Genomic DNA, 24343 nt, shown 5'->3' with positions numbered 1-24343 from the left:
ATATGACAGTATCTGTATATATATGAATCTAGTGTGATTGAAAATGTTTGTTTATGCCAAACCATGATTATATTTACGTAATATGGTTTGAGTTTTGTCTTACTACATCGTAATGGGAGTGGAGGAAATTTTACAGGTTTTGATATAACTATTTTGATATAACTATTTATACCACTTGGTCGATCCATCGATGCCACTGCTGGTGGACGTTTCGTCCCCGAGGGTATCACCAGCCCAGTAGTCAGCACTTCGGTGTTGACATCAATATCAACTACTCTAGTAATTGGTCATTTTTATAAATTTTCTGTTTACAAAACTTTTAATATTTCGATGGATTTTCTTATCCCAGGCTTAGATTACCTTAGCTGATTTGGGCACAACTTTTTGAAATTTTGAATTCTCAATGCTCTTCAACTTTGTTCTTTTTGGCTTTATAACTATTTCAAAATGAGCATCACTGGTGACATGGATGAGTCTTATGAAGACGGAACACGCGTCTGATGTATTAAATTATAATCCTGGTACCTGATCAGCAAGCCTTAACTATTTGCATAATACAAATAATTAAGGCTTGCTGATCTCAATAGTTACACCCCAGTTTTACTGGTATAATTCATAGTTTCTCTTTCTGAAACAAGTGTAAATTTAATAGATCTATTGTTGCAAAAAGAAATGGATTTTGTTATTCTTAACAAAGGATTTTTTTTTTTAAATTAGCATGCACAAAAGAAATTACTTATAGCTAATATAAAAAAGAAGATGTGGTGTGATTGCTGATGAGACAACTCTCAATAAGAGACAAAAATGACACGGAAATTAACAACTATAGGTCACTATACGGCCATCAACAATGAGCAAAGCCCATACCATACTGCTTAGTGTTCATTACAAAATGTTTCAAGATCATAAAAAACACATTTCAGGAAATTCCACTAGCGAAACATTTACGCATCTATATAAAATACAAAAAAACCTTCACATACTCCTTTGCTTAGTTTATTCCATCCCACTCATATGTCTCTATTCGGAATCATTTATCATTAATCTAAAAAAAAAATGGAATTCTATCTCCATAATATTGCCTTTATTTTTAGTCTCGTCTATCAAATCCCACGCTTGTCACAAAATGTCGCCCGTCTTATACCCGTCCATGTTGACAACGGTATACAACAAGGAGCGTGATGTATTTTTTGTTTGTAATAAGAATACACGAAACAGTCAACCTCGACCTGGTTATCCATATTAGCACATGGATTCAACGGGAATATCTAAAACAGTTGTAAAATATACAAAGTTTGAACGCAGATAACAAAAGAAAGGTTTCTTGTGAGGTTTCATGTAATACAAATCAGGGTTTGAGATTGTCAATAAATACATGTAATACTATGCTATCGTTTTTTTTAGACTTAATAGTCAATGTCAAATATAGGATTTATATAAGGTGTCAGTTAGTTATACACCTCGAAATACAGCGTGTCTAGATAAAAAAAAAAACTCCTTGGGTGTATAACTTTTACTTCATGGTTAGGATACATTTCGGAAAAGTGGAAGCTTTAAAAAATTAACAATTTTCCTACTTACATACACACAGTCATACACTTTTCACAAACCCCTACTGAGTTTAACTTTTTCTTATTACGTACTTTTAAAAGTTTTGTTTACTGTATGAACAGAAATCCTAACTGATCTCAACTTGTTTCTTCCTTAAGGCGCCCCATTGAAATATATCAACAATTTTAACTGAAGAGGTTATAAATTAGATCGTACCGTAACTCTTCACGTTAAGGTAAGTATATAATATAGTCCTACATTTAAGCTAATTTAGTGTTTTTATTTGATGCTTTACGTTCTTTACAATATTATACATAAATGATTTTCATTGTTTACATAAACTACCGATTAAAATGTATAATTTTGATTGAATATACTACATTTGTACTATCAGATAAATCCGTGTCCAATGTACATTTTTAACACAACTTCAAGAAATCAACGTCACGATATAATATTTTATAACAATTCTGAATATTGTGATTAACATGATTGAGGTGTAAGTGTTAAGGTGAATCCAATTTCATAATATATATTTAAAAAAAAACCAAATCATTTATCAAAAATGATGAAGCAAATAAAGATGTATTGTCAAATATGATTTGGTTTTGTTCATTGTGTTATACAGTTATAAATAGGTCGTACAGTGACCTGTAGTTTTCTTTGTATATATATTTAAACGACATACCCATAGCCAGGGGGTTCAGGGGGTTCGAACGACCCCCCTTCCCTTGAAAACAAATAAGCACTGTTAAAGACAATGTTCTGTTCGAATTGTGACTGTTCAGGTCGAGTTTGTGAGTCCAACGACCCCCCCCCTCCCCCCCCCCCCCCCCCCCCCCCTTGGAAATATCAGGCTACGGGCCTGTACGATTTCGTTTTGCTTATTGTGTTATATAGTTATAAATATATTGGTTTATACAATTATAAATAGGTCGTACATTGACCCGATTTTGTTTGTATATATATAGGGGGGGGGGGGGGGGGGCTATACACACGATACATGTAGTTGTTTTGACGCTGACCAGAAATGACGCACCGATTTAGTTTCCGGGTTTATATTTCTAAATAAAAGCCGTGGCGTCATCAACATTAATGTTCATAACATGATGGTGAAGTGCATCTGACTACACTGAACAAATTAGGATAACTCTGCTCAGAAATGTTATTTTTGCTTGATATATAAAAGACAATGCAATTTCCGCCATTTTTTAAGGTCTAAAACATTGTGCCCTTTCCCGAATCATTATCAGTCCAATTTGGTCTTAATCACATACTTCCGTATTTTATGTTTATAAATCACGCGACCGTCATGTGACATGGTTTTACATTTAAGCAGGAATCAGTGTAGAACAATGATCGTCGCGTATATAATTTTCTATTATGGTTTATCGGGTTTTTTCTTTCAATGTATGCATATTATAATTGTCAATATTGTTTAATGAATGCATTTACTTTCTATTTTCAAATATATGGAATAAATATATATATATTTCACTTTAATCAATTTTGAAGAAGAAAAAAAACCAAGTTGCTTTCTTTAAAAAAAAAAAGAAAAGCAATACATGAACCTAAGACCGCTGACTGCCGGGTCACCAAAAGATTGTTGCTGAATTTGTGTTTGCTAATGAATTGAAATAATTGACTGTGAATAGAAAAAGTCAGTTGAAAGTATATATTTACAGCTTCTATTTGAATAGTTATTTTAAAGCTCGACTATTTTATTTATTACTTGGGAATATACATAATATTTCCGATTGTAACTCTTTGGCAAATCCTAATTTCTACTAACCGGGTGATTTATGCAAATTGCACAAACCTATCGCAATATAAATTTATGCACTCAGTTTGCTTAATGATCTAAAATTCTGGATGCATTTATTTTATCTATCATATCTTTATATTTTGTTCTCATGGTACATGTAGGTGTTGTATGCGGTGAAACCTGTGGCATGCAATTGATTGGGACCTCTTATAGGGAAAGCGGTAGTATTTAATTTTCCCAGCATTAGGTTGGCCTTTTGTGTACCCAAGACAGGTGAAGGAAGTCAAACTAGGAGCGCTGTGATTGGATGTAAGGGTACAATATATTTTTTTATTTATCTATGAATAACTGCAGTGTGTAAATTTATGATATAAATTTTAAAACCTATTGAAATATTTTCTAGAGAATTATTCGAAAAGGCTTCCAAAATTTCATAAATTTGGTGCAAAATGACGGTGGGCAGGGATAACATAAACAAGCTCCGTTGGAAATTGGTCATCATACTATTGGGCTTCAATTTTTAGAATACACTAATAAAGTTCTAACACCACACATAACTGTTTCATCCAGGTTTTTATTATAAAAATTGCTCACATTGTTGGCAATTCATGCAGCAAATATTTCAATAGTGCTTCATTTTGTAGTTTCTATCTTTTTTTATATCAGGCATATATAATTTGCCATTTCGTACGGTTTGAAAGGACTTTTGTTGGAATTTAATACTCCCAAGGGACATAATTCAGCTTTTTCGTAGATTAATACAGGCAACAAAGGCAACTTTACGGCTGAGTATTTTGCAGATTTAATGTTTTAAGTGTCTAATATCCTTGTTTTTATCATCTCAAGACAGAATAATGGATTTTATTTAACCAGCTCTGAAATTTTGAACCACAATATGGCATATACTAAAGCATGGACTGGAGATTAGTATGACAAATCTTGAATTTGTGCTTATGTTGTAAATTTTGGATAAAATGTATACAAATTGAATGGAACTGTCATTTTTATCTGTTTAAATGGAAATGTTTATTATTCTTTTTAGATAAGATAACATATAGTTGGATACAGGTTGTTTGTTAAGCCTTATCTGAAAGAAGTAGAGAAAGAGGTAAATCAGCATTTAGGGGTGGGGACATAAAATTATCCATGTTTCTTTAAGCAATGGGGACATACAAGTATTAGTTATAGTCAAGGTTTCCACGATAACCCAGTATTGCTTTAATGGTGTCATAAGAATTCTTTATAGCTTTGTGTCACAGTATAGGGAAAGCGGTAGTATTTAATTTTCCCAGCATTAGGTTGGCCTTTTGTGTACCCAAGACAGGTGAAGGAAGTCAAACTAGGAGCGCTGTGATTGGATGTAAGGGTACAATATATTTTTTTATTTATCTATGAATAACTGCAGTGTGTAAATTTATGATATAAATTTTAAAACCTATTGAAATATTTTCTAGAGAATTATTCGAAAAGGCTTCCAAAATTTCATAAATTTGGTGCAAAATGACGGTGGGCAGGGATAACATAAACAAGCTCCGTTGGAAATTGGTCATCATACTATTGGGCTTCAATTTTTAGAATACACTAATAAAGTTCTAACACCACACATAACTGTTTCATCCAGGTTTTTATTATAAAAACTGGTAAATTTAGAAAATGTTAGTATTGTCGCCTATGGCAGAATAAATAGTACCGTTTTCCCTATAAAGAGACTTATATGGTCTCATAAAACATCTCAAATTTTAAGGATTTCCTGATTTTTCTTAAATCAATTCAAACAGTATACAGAACTTAGTTTTGCCAAAGAATTTCTTAATTCAGAAGTTTATGAATACCTTTACACACTTTCGAAATAACCAATTTATATATAAAGGTTACTGGCATGTAGATATAAAAAGATACCAGAATTAAAATGATGTTCGCCAGACACGAGTTAAGTCTACAAGAGAAGCATCAGTGACGCTCGAATGAAAAAAGTTAAAAGGTTAAATACATGTAAATTACAAATTTAAGGAAACTATTCTTCGGGTAGACAATCCTTAGCTTTTCGAGCAGGTCAAAGTTTATTATAGAACAGTGACTCAAAAAAGAAATAAAATAGAAACAACTCGAGGTCAGAATACCGTTAGTAATGATGACCGTGCTTGAAAGTAACATGTATAGCTCTTTATGTCGTGTCCTGTATTTAGATGACAAAAACGAACATAAGCTTTCACGAGTGAATTTAATAGTATTGCATGCAAGTAGTATTTTAAAGAACGAAATAGTAAATAGAAAGCATCTCACTGATACTCAGGAAAATCTAATATATATATCTTAGCTAGTGCCCCTTTAACAGGCAATCATTCAATGTTTCAAATTCTTTTAAATGGAAGACTAAATGCACAGACAAACTTGCGTCATTTCTTGGGGATACCATTGGCAAATACACGTTATCCCCGTTTTTATGTTCAAACGTTCAATTTGGAATGAAAGAAATTAACGTACCAAAACGGGGCTTTTTATGTTTGATTTTTCTACCTTTATCTCAAACACCACGCGTTCGTTGATCGTAAAAAAAGATTTTTTACATGAACCATTTTACTGTAACGTTGCATGTAAAAGTGCGTGGCGTTAAGCGCGGTTAATAACACTTTCTCAGGTGAATATGCTTTTTTATTCAAATCCAATTCGTATAGAGAAACCTACAAAAATAATACCAATATGGAATAAACATGTACACTTCTCTACTCGTACGCTATTGTTTAAATCTTTTTATTGGGTGTCTTATATCTTTTAACACGTTGTTGAGGTCTTTATTTCTTTGTTCATCATTTTAGACCCTTTTCTTCTGTTCACTATTAAATTTGGCTCTGTTATTCTCTTTGTTTTATATAATAAAGCATTCATTCATATTTTTAGAGGGTAACTCAATTAGAACTAGTCTAATTTCAAATAAGGCCCTCAAGCAAAATACATGTATATATACATACAGTGTACATGCATACATTCATACATTAAAAAATATATATATTAGAATATACATGTATACTAGTATATACACAATTCAATCATGCACACGTACACATGGCAATTAATGGCAATGTTTGATAATGTTTGAATATTTTTTTCTTTTTCTGACAACAAGAGAACGAAAAAAAAATATTCGACTTGCATATAAGTTTCAAAAATATGATTATAACAATGTTTCTTGAATAATTCCACCTAACATCCGTATTCAAAATATCATATACCTAGAAAATAAATCTGACCAACACGGACACAATTAATAATAGTCTGGTACTACGGACGAGAAAACATATCCTACCTCAAATGCCGAGCTCGTCGTGTTTCTTGTGTATATACACATTATGGGAAAAACGTATCGTTCGGTAATTTCAGATCGAGCAAAAGTTGAATGGTTCGTGATACATGTAGTTACTAGTGGAACATTTCTATGGTCATCTGCCGGAGAGTTATATCGTAACGGGTAACTCGTGATGACGTCCTTAAATATCAATGCTCAGAAGTCGTTATATAACTAGTATTCGTTCATCTTGCGTATTTTTTTCAATTAAATGTCTTTGTTTTTTTAGTTTTACATAGAAGTCTCATAATGGAACTTGATAAATATGCTGAAAAATTTTCTGCAACGGTGACAAATGGTTTTATTGCTTTAGAGATAGCAATTGGTCATAAACTAGGACTGTTTGAATCACTGAATAAATTCACTTCGCCAGTTACATCAACAGAGCTCGCTGAATCGTGCAAACTAAAAGAAAGGTATGACTATAAATTAGATATATTGTGCTGATAACGCTTCCAAATTTATCATAGGGGGTTACATTTGTAAGTAAAATAACAATATCTGCTTTCATACCTAGAACACAGAAATAATAAGATGTGATATAATGAGTATCAATGAGACAACTTTCCATTCAAGTCACAATATGTACAAATTAAAATCAATAAAATTACGGTCTTCCAAACGGAGCATTTGGTCACACCGAACAGCAAGCTATAAAGAGACCCAAAATGACCAGGTGAACAGGTTAAAACATGAAAACCGATGGTCTAATCTATATATACTAGAAGCTCACCTTGGTCTTTGTGAATATTAAAAAATTAAGGAAGAGGATGGATTCATGACAAAATTGTGTTTTGGTGATGGTGATGTGTTTGTACATTTTACTTTACTGAACATTCTTGCTGTTTACAATTATCTCTATCTATAATGAACTTGGCCCAGTAGTTTCAGTGGAAAATGTTAGTAAAAATTTACTATAAAGGACAATAACTCCTTAGGGTCTCAATTGACTATTTCAGTCATGTTGACCTATTTGTAAATCTTACTTTGCTGAACATTATTGCTGTTTACACTTTATCTCTATCTATAATAATATTCAAGATAATAACCAAAAACAGCAAAATGTCCTTAAAACTAACAATTCAGGGTCAGCAACCCAACAACGGGTTGTCCGATTCATCTGAAAATTTCAGGGCAGATAAATCTGGACCTGATAAACAATTTTACCTCAGATTTGCTCTATATGCTTTGGTTTTTATGTTTAAAGGCAAAAACGATTTTACCCCTATGTTCTATTTTTAGCCATGGTGGCCATCTTGGTTGGATGGCCGGGTCACCGGACACATTTTTCAAACTGCATACCCCAAAGATGATTGTGGCCAAGTTTGGATTAATTTAGCCCAGTAGTTTCAGAGGAGAAGATTTTTGTAAAGATAACTAAGATTTACGAAAAATGGTTAAACATTGACTATAATGGGCAATTACCTCTTAAGGGGTCAACTGACCATTTTGGTTATGCTGACTTATTTTAAGGTCTTACTTTGCTGAACATTATTGCTGTTTACAGTTTATCTCTATCTATAATAATATTCAAGATAATAACCAAAAACAGCAAAATTTTCTTAAAATTACTAACTCAGGGGCAGCAACCCAATAACGGATTGTCCGATTCATCTTAAAATTTCAGGGCAGGTAGATCTTGACCTGATAAACAATTCTACCTAGTCAGATTTGTTCTTAATGCTTTGATTTTTGAGTTAAAAGCTAAAAACTGCATTTTACCCCTATGTTTTATTTTTTGTCATGGCGGCCATTTTGGTTGGTTGGCCGGGTCACGCCACACATTTTTGAAACTTGATACCCCATAGATAATTGTGGCCAAGTTTTGTTAAATTTGGCCCAGTAGTTTCAGAGGAGAAGATTTTTGTAAAAGATTACTAAGATTCATGAAAAATGGTTAAAAATTGACTATAAAGGGCAATAACTCCTAAAGGGGTCAACTGACCATTTCGGTCATGTTGACTTATTTGTAAATGTTACTTTGCTGAACATTATTGCTGTATAGAGTTTATCTCTATCCATAATAATATTCAAGATAATAATCAAAAACAGCAAAATTTCCTTAAAATTACCAATTCAGGGGCAGCAACCCAACAACCAGTTAATAAACAATTCTACCTCATGTAAGATTTGCTCTAAATGCTTTGGTTTTTGAGTTATAAGCCAAGAGCTGCATTTCCCCCCTATGTTATATTTTTAGCCGTGGCGGCCATCTTGGTTGGTTGATCGGGTCACGCCACACATTTTTTAAACTAGATACCCCAATGATGATTGTGGCCAAGTTTGGTTTAATTTGGCCCAGTAGTTTCAGAGGTGAAGATTTGGTAAAAGTTAACAGACGACGCCGGACGACGGACGCAAAGTGACGAGAAAAGCTCACTTGGTCCTTCGGGCCTGGTGAGCTCAAAATGAGAAACACTTATGAACTCGTGCAATGAACTACAACACTAAACAACAGGTTTCTGAATTTTCTTATACTTTGCAAAAATGAAGATTTTACTATGCTTTTTTCGAAAATATGATAAAAAGTATAGGTCACCGTGCTATTTTTCAAGCTTTGGGTCGTTAAAAATTGCCTAAATTTGGTTAGATTGTTTATGAAAGTACACATGAAAGTGTGAATAAAAAAAAATTGTATGAGACAGATTGTTGAAATAAATTGTGAGAAGATAGGTTTTATGCTACGTTTCAAGAAAATAAATAGAAAAAAATCGTGTCACTGAACTCGTTTTCTTGCTACAAGAAAATAAATAGAAAAAAATCGTGTCACTGAACTCGTTTTCTTGCTACAAGTAAAAGTTAAAAACAAATCTATTAGTCCGGTATATTTTTTACCAAAAGAGTTATCTCCTCTGACTGTCTCATGTGGAAAAAAATAATTTTAAAAACAATTTTAATGCAATAAATCATTAAGTTTTCTTTATATACATAAACAGTCTAACCATTAGATTGCAAATCTTTCGCCAAATTTGCAGATTTGGGCATTTAACTAGACCAATTTTGTACTGCGATTGTAAAATCCAAGATGTCGGTATACCATGAATCTACCTTAGTGCAAATAAATGAACAATTTAACAGGCGCCAACTTATGTGCATCCCGTTTTTAATTCGACTTAGCTGAATATAGCAATTTTTGTGACTCTTTTAGTCATATACAAATGTATCTGCATAAGTTTCTGCGTATTTCTGTAATTCGAACTAAAAACATCAGTGTAAACTGGCTATACATGGATACAGTAGAGGAATTACTTAGACAACCACGTAACACGACAAGGATGTAAGAGTTTACATAAATATATTAATAATCTTTTTACACAATTGATGGCACTTGTAGAATAGAGGCCTAAGAAAAGGCTAGACGTATAAACCAATTTGTTCTTTCTCTTTTTTCCACAAGATATGTCAGAGAATGGTTAGGATGCATGTCCGCCGCTGGTTTTGTTAGTATAACACCTGATGATAAATATTTTATACCGGAAGCATGCAAACCTCATACACAATCTAGTGGTCTCGCCAGTGTGTTACCTCTTATAGCTGCAAATACCTCCTCATTATTGGAATGTTTTAAAGAGGACGGACCGAAAGGTAAATTATATCTCCAACTTTTTAATTAAAATGTTGGATACTATCTCACTGAGATAAACCCATATGCATGCCTGTTTTCTCTCTCTGAACTTTATACTGGGAAATGTTCCTCATCTTCTGATATCGCGTAATCTTAACCAAATGAACAATTTCTTTAAGGAAATATAGACAAGGATCAATAATGGATTTTCTTTTACAGAAAGCGTTTCAAACTGTTTGTTATTTGCTGTTAATGTAACGATCGTACGCCCATTTAATTCAAAACAGTTGATGGGTTACTGATCCTTACTCGTCGCTAACTTAATAATCGTTAGCTTACTGGTACGTTATGATCGCTAACTACCTGATCAAAAGCTATCTGGTGCTTATTAGTCCATTATTTAATGATCGTTAGCTAACTGATCCCTTATGAACCCTCACTACCGGATCATAAGCTTACTGTTCCCAATTCATTGCTAACTTTCTGATTATAAGCTTACTGTTCCCAATTCATTGCTAACTTCCTGATTATAAGCTTACTGTTCCTAATTCATTGCTAACTTCCTGATTATAAGCTTACTGTTCCTAATTCATTGCTAACTACCTGATCATAAGCTTATCGAAATTCATTGATTGTTAACGTTAGCTAACTGATTCTCAATTGTCCCTTACTAAATGATCGTTAGCTTTCTGGTCCGGTATGATCGCTAACGTCCTGATAATAAGTTAACTGATCCTTATTGGTTGCTAACTACCTAATCGTTAGCTAGCTGATTCTTATTGGTCGCTTACAACTTATTGATAGTTTATTGATCTTTTTTTTTTTTTTTATATATCATATGGCTAACCGACCTTCAATCAATATTTGCTGTCTTCTTGATTGTTAGCTTACTGGCTATTTTTTGTTGCCAACTTTCCGATTGTAAGACCACCGATTCTTAATTTTGTAATCAGAGGCGGATTATGGGGGGGGCAGGGGGCTCGGCCCCCCCCTTTTTGGGAAAAATTTAGTTGCTTATATAGGGAATCACTGACGCGCGACTGGAACGGGCCCCTCTAAGGTCAGTCAGTGGGCCCCCACTTATGAAAATTTCTGGATTCGCTACTGGTTATTAGTCTCTATCAACTTATCTTTTATTTACCAATAATATACTTATAGTTGTAGCTGCACATAATGTATAAAAGGCAAATAAATTAGAAAATGTTGTATGAGCGCCAATGAGACAACTCTCCATACCCTTCACAACGTATACAAGTTAATAATGTTGAATGCCGTACTTTAACCTATAATGGTTTAATTTTGAAATTGTTATTTGGATGGAGAGTTGTCTCATTGGCACTCACACCACATCTTCCTATATCTATTTTAAATTTTTGTGTAATACGTTATCACATAATTCATAAAATATGATTTCAGGATATGATTATAGTAACCAGTTTGATACGTTGATGTGGTTGGACCATGACAAGAAGTCATGTGATAGTAAATGGATCAATGAAAACTTATTTCCGGTTGGACACAAGGACACAGGTAAGGATGATTAGACCAAAGTCGTGTTGTTTTCCTTTTTATGGAATAAGGCTGAATCGACAACAATGTATTTCTTGAATTTTTTAATACTGAATTTAACTGTGCATATTGATATGTGTTGCTTTATCCTATATTGGCTAGAGGTATAATGGGGGTTGAGATTTCACAAAACATGTTTAACTCCGCCAGATTTTTTTGCGCCTCTCCTAAGTCAGGAGCATCTGTTTGTGTTGTATATTATTTTTTTTAGATAAGCTCGTTTATATGTTTGAGAGTCTATTTTCACTGAACTAGTACACACTTTAATTTAGATCGAGCTGAGAACCAACTCCAAGTTCGGGATTTTCTCGCTGCGTTGAAGACTGGTTGCTTGCTTCGGCTGTTGGCTGCTCTTTGATCGGTTTGTTGTCTCTTTGACATTTTCCCCATTCATTTCCATTCTCAATTTTAGTTGTTTGAAAACAACATTAAAATGCACTTAAACAAAGCGAAAATAACGTTTAACAGATATACGTTTAAAACAAAATCGTTGGAAGGATGAATATACTTCACACAAAAGTACTCGGAAACACGACACACAACCAACCGCTACAATTTAAAATCTTTACGGCGTTGCAAGCGTAGTTTTAATTGTACAATTTTCAAAGTTATATGCTGAAAGGTACTTCGTGTTGTTCCGATGTATAGTAATTATTAAATTAATGTTGTTTTTTCTTTTTTTTCCCCACAAAGATACTATAACCAATGTTTTGGATTTCGGATGTGGACCCGGCAGTTTAACCATAAAATTAGCTGAACATTTACCAAATGCCAAAGTCTACGGCGTAGACATAGACCGAAATTCAATTGAAAAGGCTAAGGAGAACAAAGCGAAGGAAAATGTACAAAATGTCGAATTCGTTTTAGTCGAAAACGACCATTTAGACGAATCGTGGACGAAGAAATTCGATTGGATAACTTTGGTTGATGTACTGCATGACCTTCCAAATCCAAATTTCAGTATTTCAGACATCAAACGTGTTTTGAAGGATGACGGTATTGTATCTGCGGTAGATCCATGCGTAAACTCGGACCACAAGAAGAATCAAGGCAATCAAAGTTCTGCTATGCTGTATGTTTTTAGTACATTTATTTGTCTCCCTAGTAGCATGTCACGTGAACCAGCTGCTGCAAATGGCATCGGATGGGGAATGCAGAATAGAGCGGAATTTATTAAATCGCAAGGTTTAAAGATTTTAGGTGACGAACATAACGGACTGATTCAATTTCGAAAGGCATGAACAAATATTAAAACAGAACAATCCGTAATTTCATAGATTGTATGTATGGTTGCTATACCGTATAGCGGGTTATTTTCGCGGGGTGCAAATTTTCACTTATTTTCGCGGACAGAACTAAATCGCCAAAATAAATTCCGCCAAATTAAAGGTGTACATACAAAGGTATTCATAAAAGTTTTTAATCCGCCAAAATAATAACCGCCAAAATATTTCGTATACCTTGTTCAATGAAAATCACGAAATTTTACACCCGCGAAAATAACCCGCTATACGGTATGTTAGTACTTACAAATAAAATAGAGTTTTGCGTATTACCGACTTTTGATTCAGGAGAATATAAGTTTTTGACGCGTGGTATACTCTTGACTTGCGTAGGACATTCTAGTACTCAGCCGAGTTAGTGCTACTGATACAGGTAAAATTAAGCTTAGTATTGATGCAATTTGGCGGAAAACATAATCTAATTAAATTCTATACACGACAAAATCTAAGGAATTTAAACGTTAAATAAATCTGCATCCAATGAATGCTAAAACATGCATGGATAAAACTGTCAACTACAAACGTATAATTGATATTAAAATGTGTCTCCCTATAACCCAGATAGATCCTTCCCGTTACTAGTTTGAAAATATAATCTATACTATTAAACGAGAAGACCTCATTTTGGGTGTCGCTTCTCTTCTTTCCACAATAAATTAATCAACACGCCTCTGTGTCCTATATGTACAGTGCATAGTGCCATTTGTCATCCATTCATATGATTATTCAGATTGAGTTATTTTTGGAGAAAAACGAGAAAAAAGGCATCCGGATATAGTCCCGTCATTGGACGAACTTTTAAGTCAGATTAGACTTCCGGTTTGCGTTTTTCTGTATACTTTGAACATACATTATACAAAGAATAAAGTGTATTTTCAGAATTCTATCTGCTATCATTTTCAAGTTGAATATCCACTGCAGTCACAGAGTTTATTAAATAGAGAGGGTCTGTTTACTATATCAATGACCACTATGGATCGATTAGTAAACTTCGAATTGAAAGTAAATACACTATATTTATATAGTAATGTTCATAATATACAGATAAGCGCTAAAAATATTCATGTGAACTTTTGATAACTTTCCTGGAATTCTCCAGTCATTAATTTTTTACAAAATTCATTGATTACAAAAAAAAGAAGATGTGGTATGATTGCCATGTTGAGACAACTCTCCACAAGAGACCAATATGACACAGATATGAACAACTATAGGTTACCGTACGACCTTCAAATACGAACAAAGCCCATACCGCATACTCAGCTTTAAAAGGCCCCGAACTGACAATGTAAAACAATTCAAACCAGAAAACAAGCGGCCGTATTTATGTACAAAAAAAAAATGAACGAAAAACAAATATGTAACACATAAACAAACAACAACCACTGTTACAGGCTTCTTACTTGAATGTTCATAACATACTACATGTATGTTCATATTGAAATTGATAGAAAACCAAAAAAAGGAATATTGGAAATAAAGAAGGAGGGATATAAAAAAAACTATTCCTGTCCCCAATAACCATGACTCATGATACTTTTGCCGCTGAAATTCTCCAGTCATTCAATATTTTACAAAATTCTTCCAACAACACTTTCATACTTTAAACTACGCTCTGAATGCCCACGATTTCGCAGGTGTGTTCTAGTATAAGTTATATACTTGTATATCACTGTTTTATTACAAAAGTGTAAGATATGAGATAGGCATACTATGGCAAAGTTCACAATATCATCTTAAATAATAATAATAGTACAATGTGTCTTAAAAATTTCAATTATGATAATAAATGCACATGGTTTTCTGATTACTATTTTAAGGTTACGAATCATATAAACAGCATTGGCGGATCCAGGGAGGGGGGGGGGGGGGGGTCCGGGAGTTGGAACTCACCCTTTTTTGGGGCCGATCAATGTATTTGAATTGGGACATATAGTTGGAACCCCCCTTTTTTGTCCTGGGTTAGGAACCCCCCTTTTTAAAAATGGCTAGATCCGCCCCTGAACATGCCATTTGTTACAAACCAAACTTAATTTAACTCTGCAAACTCATAATTTGGAAAATATGAAAATCATGTAGAACACAAGTTTATAAACACAAATAAGTATATGTCCTTGTGGTCAGATGCAATTCCTTTTATTCATACTAATGTAGCATATTGGACCACGTGATTTAAATGGATGTAGAATCACATGACATCTCCCAGTAAATCCTTAAGCAAACACACAAATGCATTATACAATGTTGACCCGTAACATTAAAAATTACTGTGGATTATTCGTTGAATACCAACTTTTATGGATTTCATGGTACAGGAAAACCACGAATTTAAATATTTAACGAAAAACAAATTTGCTGTTTGCTTGAATGCAGACTATTAAAATACCACGAAGTCAAATGTCAACGAATATGCAAGTTTTTCCTCAATCAACGAAAATTGTTACACACGAAAATAAATGAATCCGCAGTATATTCAACACGAAAGTAAATTGAAAACGTAATTATGATGACCAAAATTGCTATATATTTAAAGCTTTACTCTAGATTGTAATCCCTCATAAAACATTAAACTATGCTTGAGATATGATGTCCCTCACAAACAAACAGTAAGTCGGCTGCATTGTAACTATTGTATCTAGTGAAAAACTGATTGGCTTTTGGCTGGTAATTTCTCTGGTATACTAAAGCGTATATTAAATTTGGATTTATTCATCCGCGTATGATATAGTTCGTCAAACGTTTCGTTCTGGGTTACGCTAAACATTTGTTTCCAATCTCCAACAATTCCTGAAATATATTGAAACTATAATATAGCGTTCATTGTATAGAAGAGGGTTCAATGGCTTATATAACACTTATAGAGTTACTGGATGCATTTATAACTATATTCATCAAATATAACACAAATGAATGATTCCACTTAAGTGTAATCTTTTCAGAATATCTTTTGATGTTGATCTCAAAATGTGTATCAAAATAAGAACACGCTTTTTAAGTCAAACACGTAATTGTTTGATTTTATTGTTTTCGACATCGATGCATTTCGCCATAAATTCCCCTGGTGAGTGTTTTCGTTAAAGTTTTAAACATAGATGCATTTCGCCATAAAATTTCTATAGTAAATAATAATTGAAATAAGAATATTTCAGCGATTTTAAACTTCATGTAACAGACACATTCTCTTGATTTCAAAACAACTCGGAAAATAGTTAAAAATCAGTTAACAACTTCAGACGACTCTGCTCGTGGTAAAGTTAGTGCATTCAACTCCGATCTAAGTTGACAATAATTGTCAGTGTATCTGCCATATAAAATATGAAACTGTGGTATGATTGTTTCAATATATGTTTTTACTATTAAAACGAGATTAAACAATAAACGAAACATGTAGGTATCGTTTCAGTCTCAAAGATCGAAGAGATAGAGAAAAATCTGGATGTTACCTGTATGAAGCGGTTGGCGCTGTTCGATGTATGTTTTATTCGATTGATGTGTTGAACATAAATAAGGCTGTTGGTTTTTTTCCCGTATACATTGTTTAAACAATTAGCTATGTTTGAGGCTTTGGTAGCTTGTTATGCGGTATGGATTTTGCTCATTGGTGAAGGTTGTACGGCGATCAGTACTTGTCGCTTACATCTTCGATATTTGGTAATTTTACAACATCTTCTTATGTTATATGGATTTGGATACGAGTTTGTAGAATTGGTATGAAGAAGTAAAATTTTCCGCAGGGCGCAGCTTTATATGACCGCAGAGGTCGAACCCTGAACAGTTCGGGCAAGTATGTACACGACATTCAAGCTTGATACATTTCTGAATTTTGATTGTGATTAAATTGTTAACACAGTATAGGTTTCTGACACAGAATGAATGTGGTCTAAGAACTCAAAACAAAATTGGACATTTACCTCTTATGGTCCAATATCCAAAATATAAATACATGTTTAGAGTCAGCATATCAAAGAAACCCAAGAGAAATCATTTTTTTATGAAATCAACTAAAGTTCAATTTTGGACCCTTTAGACCTCAATGCGGATCAATTTGATAACGGGCCCCAAATATAAAAAAAAATTACATGGTTAGATTCAGCATAGCAAAGAACCCCATATATTCAATGTTTAGTTGAATTCAGACAAAGTTTAATTTTCGACCCCAATTTAGACCAACTTGAAAACTGGGCCCATAATAAAAAAAATATAAGTACATGTTCAGATTCGGCATATAAAAAAAACCCAATAATTCATTTTTTTATGAAACTAAACAAAGTTTAATTTCGGACCCTTTACTTGTACGACAGTTATTGTGCGAAAACCAAGAAAAATGCTTTGGCCATTTTTTGGCCCCCAATTCCTAAACTGATGGACCAAAACTCCCAAAATCAACCCCAACGTTTCTGTTATAGTCATAAACCTTGTATTTAAATTTCATATATTTCTATTTACTTATACTAACGTTATTGTGCGGAAACCAAATGTCTTCGAACGACGACAACGACGACGACGACGACTTGATACCAATATACAATCGCAAAAAAATAAATAAAATAAGCTGCTCTGGGGTGAGTTGACGTGACCAGTTACTCCTGCATTTATTAGTAACACCGTCGACTCATGACGGTATTTTAAATCATAATTCTGACACCACCATGGGCATGTGTTGCAGAATTACGTCATACCGATCTGTGGTAAAGAGCTGAAAAACCACCTGTATCCCAATTTGTGTTTGACACGTGCATGACGTCCATTTCCTAATAATTAGTAAACATATTTGGTTAGTGCCAGATGAGGCACATCTCCGGGTCCGCGATTATATCGCTGTGTTGAAGATTAATTAATGGCATTGGGCTGTGTTCTGCTCTTTGGTCGGGTTGTTGCACACATTCCCCGTTTCCATTCTCAATTGTATATAAGTTATTCTTACCTTTGCGATATACCCCAGCGCTACCTTCCTTCCAATTTAACGCGGCAGTATTTGCTTTCTCATTTCTCATTTTATCTATCGTACAAAGGGATGCAACTCTGTTGATAAAATCTAATGTACTATGAGTACATACTTCAAGAAAATTGGCAAGTTTGAATATTTCAGCATGGATATTCTACAAAAAAAACACTTATAACTTAATTCAATAAATATCGTATATCTCTGAAGGCTAAAATAGTCGTGTTTTTTCCTTGGAACACTTACACGGGCCCATTGAAATTGTTCCTATACATTTTGTTCTTAATCATTAATTCATGAACCCAGAGCAAACACCGAATTCCCACAAAAAAAAAGACCAAATCCCGACGCTCCGAAAAATAATAATCCTATACCTCGTTAATATTTCAAGTGCTATTTAAAATAATCATAGATACCAGGATTAAAATTTTTGTATTTATTTACGCCAGATGCGTGTTTCGTATACGAGGACACACCAATGCAGCTTGAATAAAAAAAAAAGAGTACGAAGTTGGAGAGCATTGAGGACCAAAAATTCCTTAAAGGTTTTACCAAATACAGCTTAGGTTTTATATTCCTGAGGTATAAAAGCATAAGTATTTAAAAAATTCAAAGTTTTGTAAACAGTTTATTTATTAATAGTTATGACCATATCGTTGATAATTCATGGTATATCCTATTTGAAAGCCGCACAAGTAAATGCAAATAATTATTCCATACTAACCTCAACCATGTCCTCGAAGTACATGATATGAATTGGATAATCTGGATTATCTATTATTGTCTTCTCCCAATCATTTGTGTAGTCAAACCAGGAGTTGCCGTCAACTGCAAATATATGAAGGAAAATGTTTTCAACATAAAAAGAAATTATTAAGACATTTGCATCTACTAAATATATATTTTAGACTCACAAAACAAGGTTTTATCATGCACATCGATGCACAGGAATCAGGAGTTTTTTCTGATGTCCAATGAAATCATATGATTTACTATATAGGTTTGATAATATGATGAAAAATACTCTGTCTCTGCAACTGATCTACTACTAGAATGAATAGTTGAAGCATGTCAGTACCTACTAAATATTTATTTCAGACAAAGCAACAAAGTGATCATCATATACATCGATCGATCGGCAGTCTTCGGGTGAATACGCTGTTTTTGAAGGTACAGAAACGGCCGACTTTTGACGAACGATACATCGATGCACCAGACTCCCGAGTTGTAATTGATGTTAACTAATTTTACACAATTTACTATATAATAACAATTTAATAACATGGTGAAAAATACTTTATCTTTGCAACTGAATTTCTACTAAGATATTTAAAATATCATGGCAGTATCGACATAGTTTTTAACAAACATCTATAAATAACAAGAATGACTGTGTCCAATATAGTACACGGATGCTATACTCGCATGTTCAGTGGACCGTGAAATTGGGATAAAAACTCTATTTTGACAATGCAATTAGACAGGTTAAATCATATGGAACATGTATACTAATTTAAAATTAAACTTTTAAGTTGATTGGATTTCAACTTCATTTAAAACTATGGACGGACGGACGGACGGACCGGAAAACATAATGGCCTTAAGTGGTGCATAAAAATTGAAAATATTACTCACCATCTCCTTTCATAAAACGTGGAAGGTAAGTTTCCCAATTCCCATCAAATTCGTAGGTTTTTAGTCCAGTGTGATGATGAAAAAATGATACAGCAACATCCTTAGGGTTCCGAACGATATGAACAATTTTACACTTCCTGTTTCTAAAGTCAACCGGAAGTTGAGAAAATAAGGAATGTGTGTTGAGAACTCGTGGGGATGGCATACTATCAAATTGTTCCTGACTTATACAGTCAAGCATGCCACCTTGTTTATATGTCTCTACACGTTCTGCCTTTTGAGATAGCAGCATACTAAGGATTTCATACGCCCAGTGAGTGCCTGTAAAGGGAATGAAAAAGGTTCAATGAAAACAATATAATTGACTGTATAATTTCATTTTTCTTGTGTATCCCACATTTTCTTTGACAATTGCTTTTATTTCCTAATCTAACAAATAAACTCATTAAAGATACCAGGACTAAATTTTATATATACGCCAGACGCGCGTTTTTCGTCTACAAAAGACTCATCAGTGATCTCGAATCCAAATAAAGTTTAAAAAAGCCAAATAAAGTACAAAGTTGAAAAGCATTGAGATCCAAAATTCATAAAAGTACAGTGCCCTATATATAAAAGTTTTGCCAAATAAAGTGCTCTATATACATGATATACATTTAACGGTCCCATTGTCTTTTCTCCAGGTGGTAAATAATTACCAACTTAAAAAAACTTGTTTTACGTTTAACTCTTTACTTTTTTCTTCCTTTTTTTTTTTCATCAGAAAATCGGAACACAATATTTGTATTACATGTTTTATGTAAAACTTTCTTCTCGGTATTAAAACAGATACACGTTTCCGTGAAAGTACAAATATATTAATTCACCATCCTTTTGAAGTGCAGAAAATGACTTAGTTATATATGATGCATGTACATGTATTGCAAAAATTCCAAAACTTAGTATCTATAATACTGATTGATTGATTTATTAGATGTTGTTTATTAGATGTTGTTTAATAAAATTGAGAATGGAAATGGGGAATGTGTCAAAGAGACAACAACCCGACCATATAACAAAACAACAGCAGAAGGTCACCAACAGGTCTTCAATGTAGCGAGAAATTCCCGCACCCGGAGGCGTCCTTCTGGAATCAGCTGGCCCCTAAACAAATTATACTAGTTCATCAGTGATAATGAACGCTATACTAATTTCCAAATTGTACACAAGAAACTAAAATAAAAAAATACTAGACTAACAAAGGCCACTTTCAACACTATTGACTCAAAGTGTCTTACCCGATTTTGGATATACACAAATCATAACGTCATCATCCCTAGCTTTCCAATTTGGTATCGAGCGATACTCTTCATCATGGTTCTTTAGATTGTTCCATGGAAAGGTATATGCACCGTCTATATCTCTGACCTTTAATTTGTCTCCGCCCTCGCCTTTTAGATATGTAAACGGCATCTGAAATGGTAGAAGTAAAGACGATTTATGTACTTTCAACAGTTGAAATAGTTTGTAACATTTCTAAAGGATACATACATCTATCCTTCTGATTTTGAAGTTATAAACACAATGGCATTTACTATATACTGTTTAAGCTTTTTCAACAAAAGACAATGAATAAACAAAAAAACACATATGTCTAATATATATTTATTAAAGTGGAATTAATTCGCTAGTGGAGCAGACATTGCTATTAAGAGCACCTCCGTTCAAGAAGGTTCGTGTTCCTTAATTCTTTAGCATGTTAATCTTGTTATTTGTTGAGTGCAGAGTGTCGAATGGTGGTGAGATTCTGTTCACGTTGTTGTCTTTCGTCGACATAGTCCATTTTCTTTGCTGTATTGAGTCTTAAAAGTTCTTGACATACTACATAATGTAAAAAGAATATGCAACTGATTTTAAGACATGTCCACCCAAACATCATACGGAAGTGGTGTGAGGACTGGGATAAACAAGACATTTTGTGTACCTAACATTCCTCAGCATATGAGTAGGAGAATTTTGCGGTTATTAGCGGTTATTTATAGGCACAATTCATTTATTTTCATAACAATTGTGTGATAAAACCTATTAGCTGTCATTATACGGCGTAAGTCAACATTAAACTTGATATAGATTGCATGCAAACCGGGCCGGTTTTGAAAACACGAGAGCGATTACAAGACCATGCGCATAGACGGACGGACGGACAGACGCCGAGACGAATAAACGAAGGAACGCTGAACACCCAGAGGACAAACAAACCCTTAGAACTTCGTGTATATTGGAAGGTTGGAATTTGATTGAAATACGTCGCTAAATCTTGGAATTTTGGATCCTTAATGCTCTTCTACTTTGTACTTGTTTGGCTTTATAAATAATTCGATTTGAGCGTCACGGATGAGTCTTATGTAGACGAAACGCGCGTCTATTATCACATACTTGTTACGTAATGATATTAATGTTATTGAAATCGTTATTCATGAACAGATACGCACTAGGTTGAACTGCATACCTGTTGATATTCTACGTAAAATGTAGAATAATGATTATGCAGTGGGTATCCACGGCTAGAACTTGTTTAATCTTGGACTAATCGTACCTAATAATAAGTCAATGGTATGGTTTAACCGAATGTATTTAAATGTGCTTTTAATAAGTATTTATATAGAGACGTGACGATCTTTATTAATTCTAAAATGGATGTATGTCTGATTATCTTTGATATTGTAGTCATTATGAATTCTTTTGAACTTTATCTCACAAAACTACATATGAAAAAGAAGATGTGGTATGATTGCCAATGAGACAACTATCAACAAAAGACCAAAATGACACAGACATTAACAACTATAGGTCACCGTACGGCCTTCAACAATGAGCAAAGCCCATACCGCATAGTCAGCTATAAAAGGCCCGATAAGACAATGTAAAACAATTCAAACAAGAACAGTAACGGCCTTATTTATGTAAAAAAAAATGAATGAAAAACAAATATGTAACACATAAACAAACGACTACCACTGAATTACAGGCTCCTGACTTGGGACACGGTGCGAGCAATTGCTCATTTAAAATTCGAAAACACTCACCTCCAGACACATGAGACAATAGCAGATTACGGGTTGAAGTAGACAGTCCTCCTTTTTGATTGGAAGTTCGAACTAAATAATTTTATAAATAAATTGTCCAAATATTACAATTCCTATTAGCATGATTAGATAATTAACATTTTCCGTCATTTTTTAGTAAAATTGTTAGGTTGCTGTCTTGTAGCTACCCCTACAGCTCCTTATATTCATTATTATAACAAGGCGCGGATCCAGAGGGGGGGTCCGGGGGTTGGAACCCCCCCTTTTTTGGAAGATCAATGCATTTGAATGGGGACATGTAATTGACCCCCCCCCCTTTTGTCCTTGGTTAGAAACCCCCCATTTTTAAAATGGCTGGATCCGCCCCTGATAACGATTAAAACATTCTATGCCATATGCCACATCTACTATCTGTTTCATATTACGCCTGTCATATGCTTTGTAAAGAAAAATCATAACCGATTTCACAAACTGATTACTATTGTAGCTCCGAGGGAATTTAAAAAACGCTCAATAAGAAATTCCTCCAAAGCCATGGAATAATTCTGCAATTTAGTATCCTTCCTGTATCATATGTATAGCCGTGTATATTATCAATATACAGTTTGTAAACAAACATTTGTCGTCTATTCATTGCTATTTATATTTCAGACACCTCCTCTCTTTCATAAATTATCTATCGAATATGATATGAACGTTCAAGCATGGTTGGTTCATTTAGTTTGTATTCACACCCTTCGGAACCAGTATTACTCTGATATAACATATTTAACCCTTTTGTAGATTTTGTTATTGCAGAAAAATTATATTGAAACTAAATGGGATTGGTCATTATAATAAATATATATATATACATATATATATGTATATAAACGTGAAATAATTTTAGATTCATGAACATTATAGGTAATAAATTATCATTTAGTACCTACATGTATCAATTTCTTATATCTATAATAGTGTTTCTTTTTATAACATATATATACTTCATACAGCTGCTTCATTGAAATTATTTTAAAAACACGTGTTTAATAATTAAATAAATTCCATGCCGATCCCTTTGGCCATTCACCTATATCTGGAAAGTCGTTCAAATGAAATCAAGTCGTTCAAATCAATAATTAAGAAGCGGAAGTAAACAAAACAAATACATAAATAGTACGTGAATATAATGTACATGTTGTAACATAAAATATAATGTAAATCGTATCTTATTTTGGGTATAAATGAATAAAACACAAACCTTATTGATTTTTGTAGGTGACGTACTTGTATGTTGTAAACAAATGGGTGGAATGTAATATAAATTATTGTGTGCTTTTTATAGAAATAGAGCAGCTGCGCATGATCGATTCAAAGTCGTTGGCGTGTGATGAAATTGAAGTGGAACGGTCTTATACATGGGGCTCTTGAAGGGTTAAATCGTGTTGGTGTCCTTATACAATGTAACAGCAGTAAGTTTTTACTCGCATTTTATTTGATGCAATTTACCACACATTTGTGGTAGTCAAAAAACAATTAACCTTTTGCGATTTACACAAAAATGTTTAACTGACTATTTGCAAAGTTCCTTTAATTTTTGTGTCGAAATAAATTAGTATAACATTGCCAATTTTACGAGAAAA

At 33.6% G+C, this 24343-nt stretch overlaps 2 protein-coding genes across 3 annotated transcripts; one reads left to right on the top strand and one right to left on the bottom strand.

The window, feature by feature from the left end:
- The first annotated feature begins 1709 nt into the window (after positions 1-1709).
- LOC134718695 (S-adenosylmethionine-dependent methyltransferase Rv2258c-like) lies at positions 1710-13043 on the top strand. Its single transcript, XM_063581358.1, has 5 exons — positions 1710-1786; positions 6889-7075; positions 10057-10244; positions 11641-11754; positions 12487-13043. Exons 2-5 carry the CDS (start codon positions 6909-6911, stop codon positions 13032-13034), a joined length of 1017 nt encoding a protein of 338 aa, XP_063437428.1. The 5' UTR covers positions 1710-1786; positions 6889-6908; the 3' UTR covers positions 13035-13043.
- A 2153-nt stretch (positions 13044-15196) lies between these two features.
- LOC134718694 (sulfotransferase 1 family member D1-like) lies at positions 15197-24084 on the bottom strand. Of its 2 annotated transcripts, XM_063581357.1 has the most exons (7): positions 23962-24028; positions 22142-22228; positions 20931-21105; positions 19654-19974; positions 18743-18846; positions 18001-18175; positions 15197-15863 (listed from the first exon to the last, which is right to left on the bottom strand). In XM_063581357.1, the coding sequence occupies exons 3-7, from the start codon at positions 21103-21105 to the stop codon at positions 15712-15714; spliced, it is 927 nt and encodes a 308-aa protein (XP_063437427.1). In that variant the 5' UTR covers positions 22142-22228; positions 23962-24028; the 3' UTR covers positions 15197-15711. The 2 variants fall into 2 exon arrangements, with proteins under 2 accessions (XP_063437427.1, XP_063437426.1); XM_063581356.1 differs by lacking the exon at positions 22142-22228 and having other exon boundaries at positions 23962-24084.
- Positions 24085-24343: the final 259 nt, after the last annotated feature.

This window comes from Mytilus trossulus, chromosome 5, assembly GCF_036588685.1.
Source record: "Mytilus trossulus isolate FHL-02 chromosome 5, PNRI_Mtr1.1.1.hap1, whole genome shotgun sequence".
Lineage (NCBI taxonomy): Eukaryota > Metazoa > Mollusca > Bivalvia > Mytilida > Mytilidae > Mytilus > Mytilus trossulus.
Note: the sequence above shows the minus strand (reverse complement) of the source record. Positions and strands in the feature narration are given on the sequence as shown.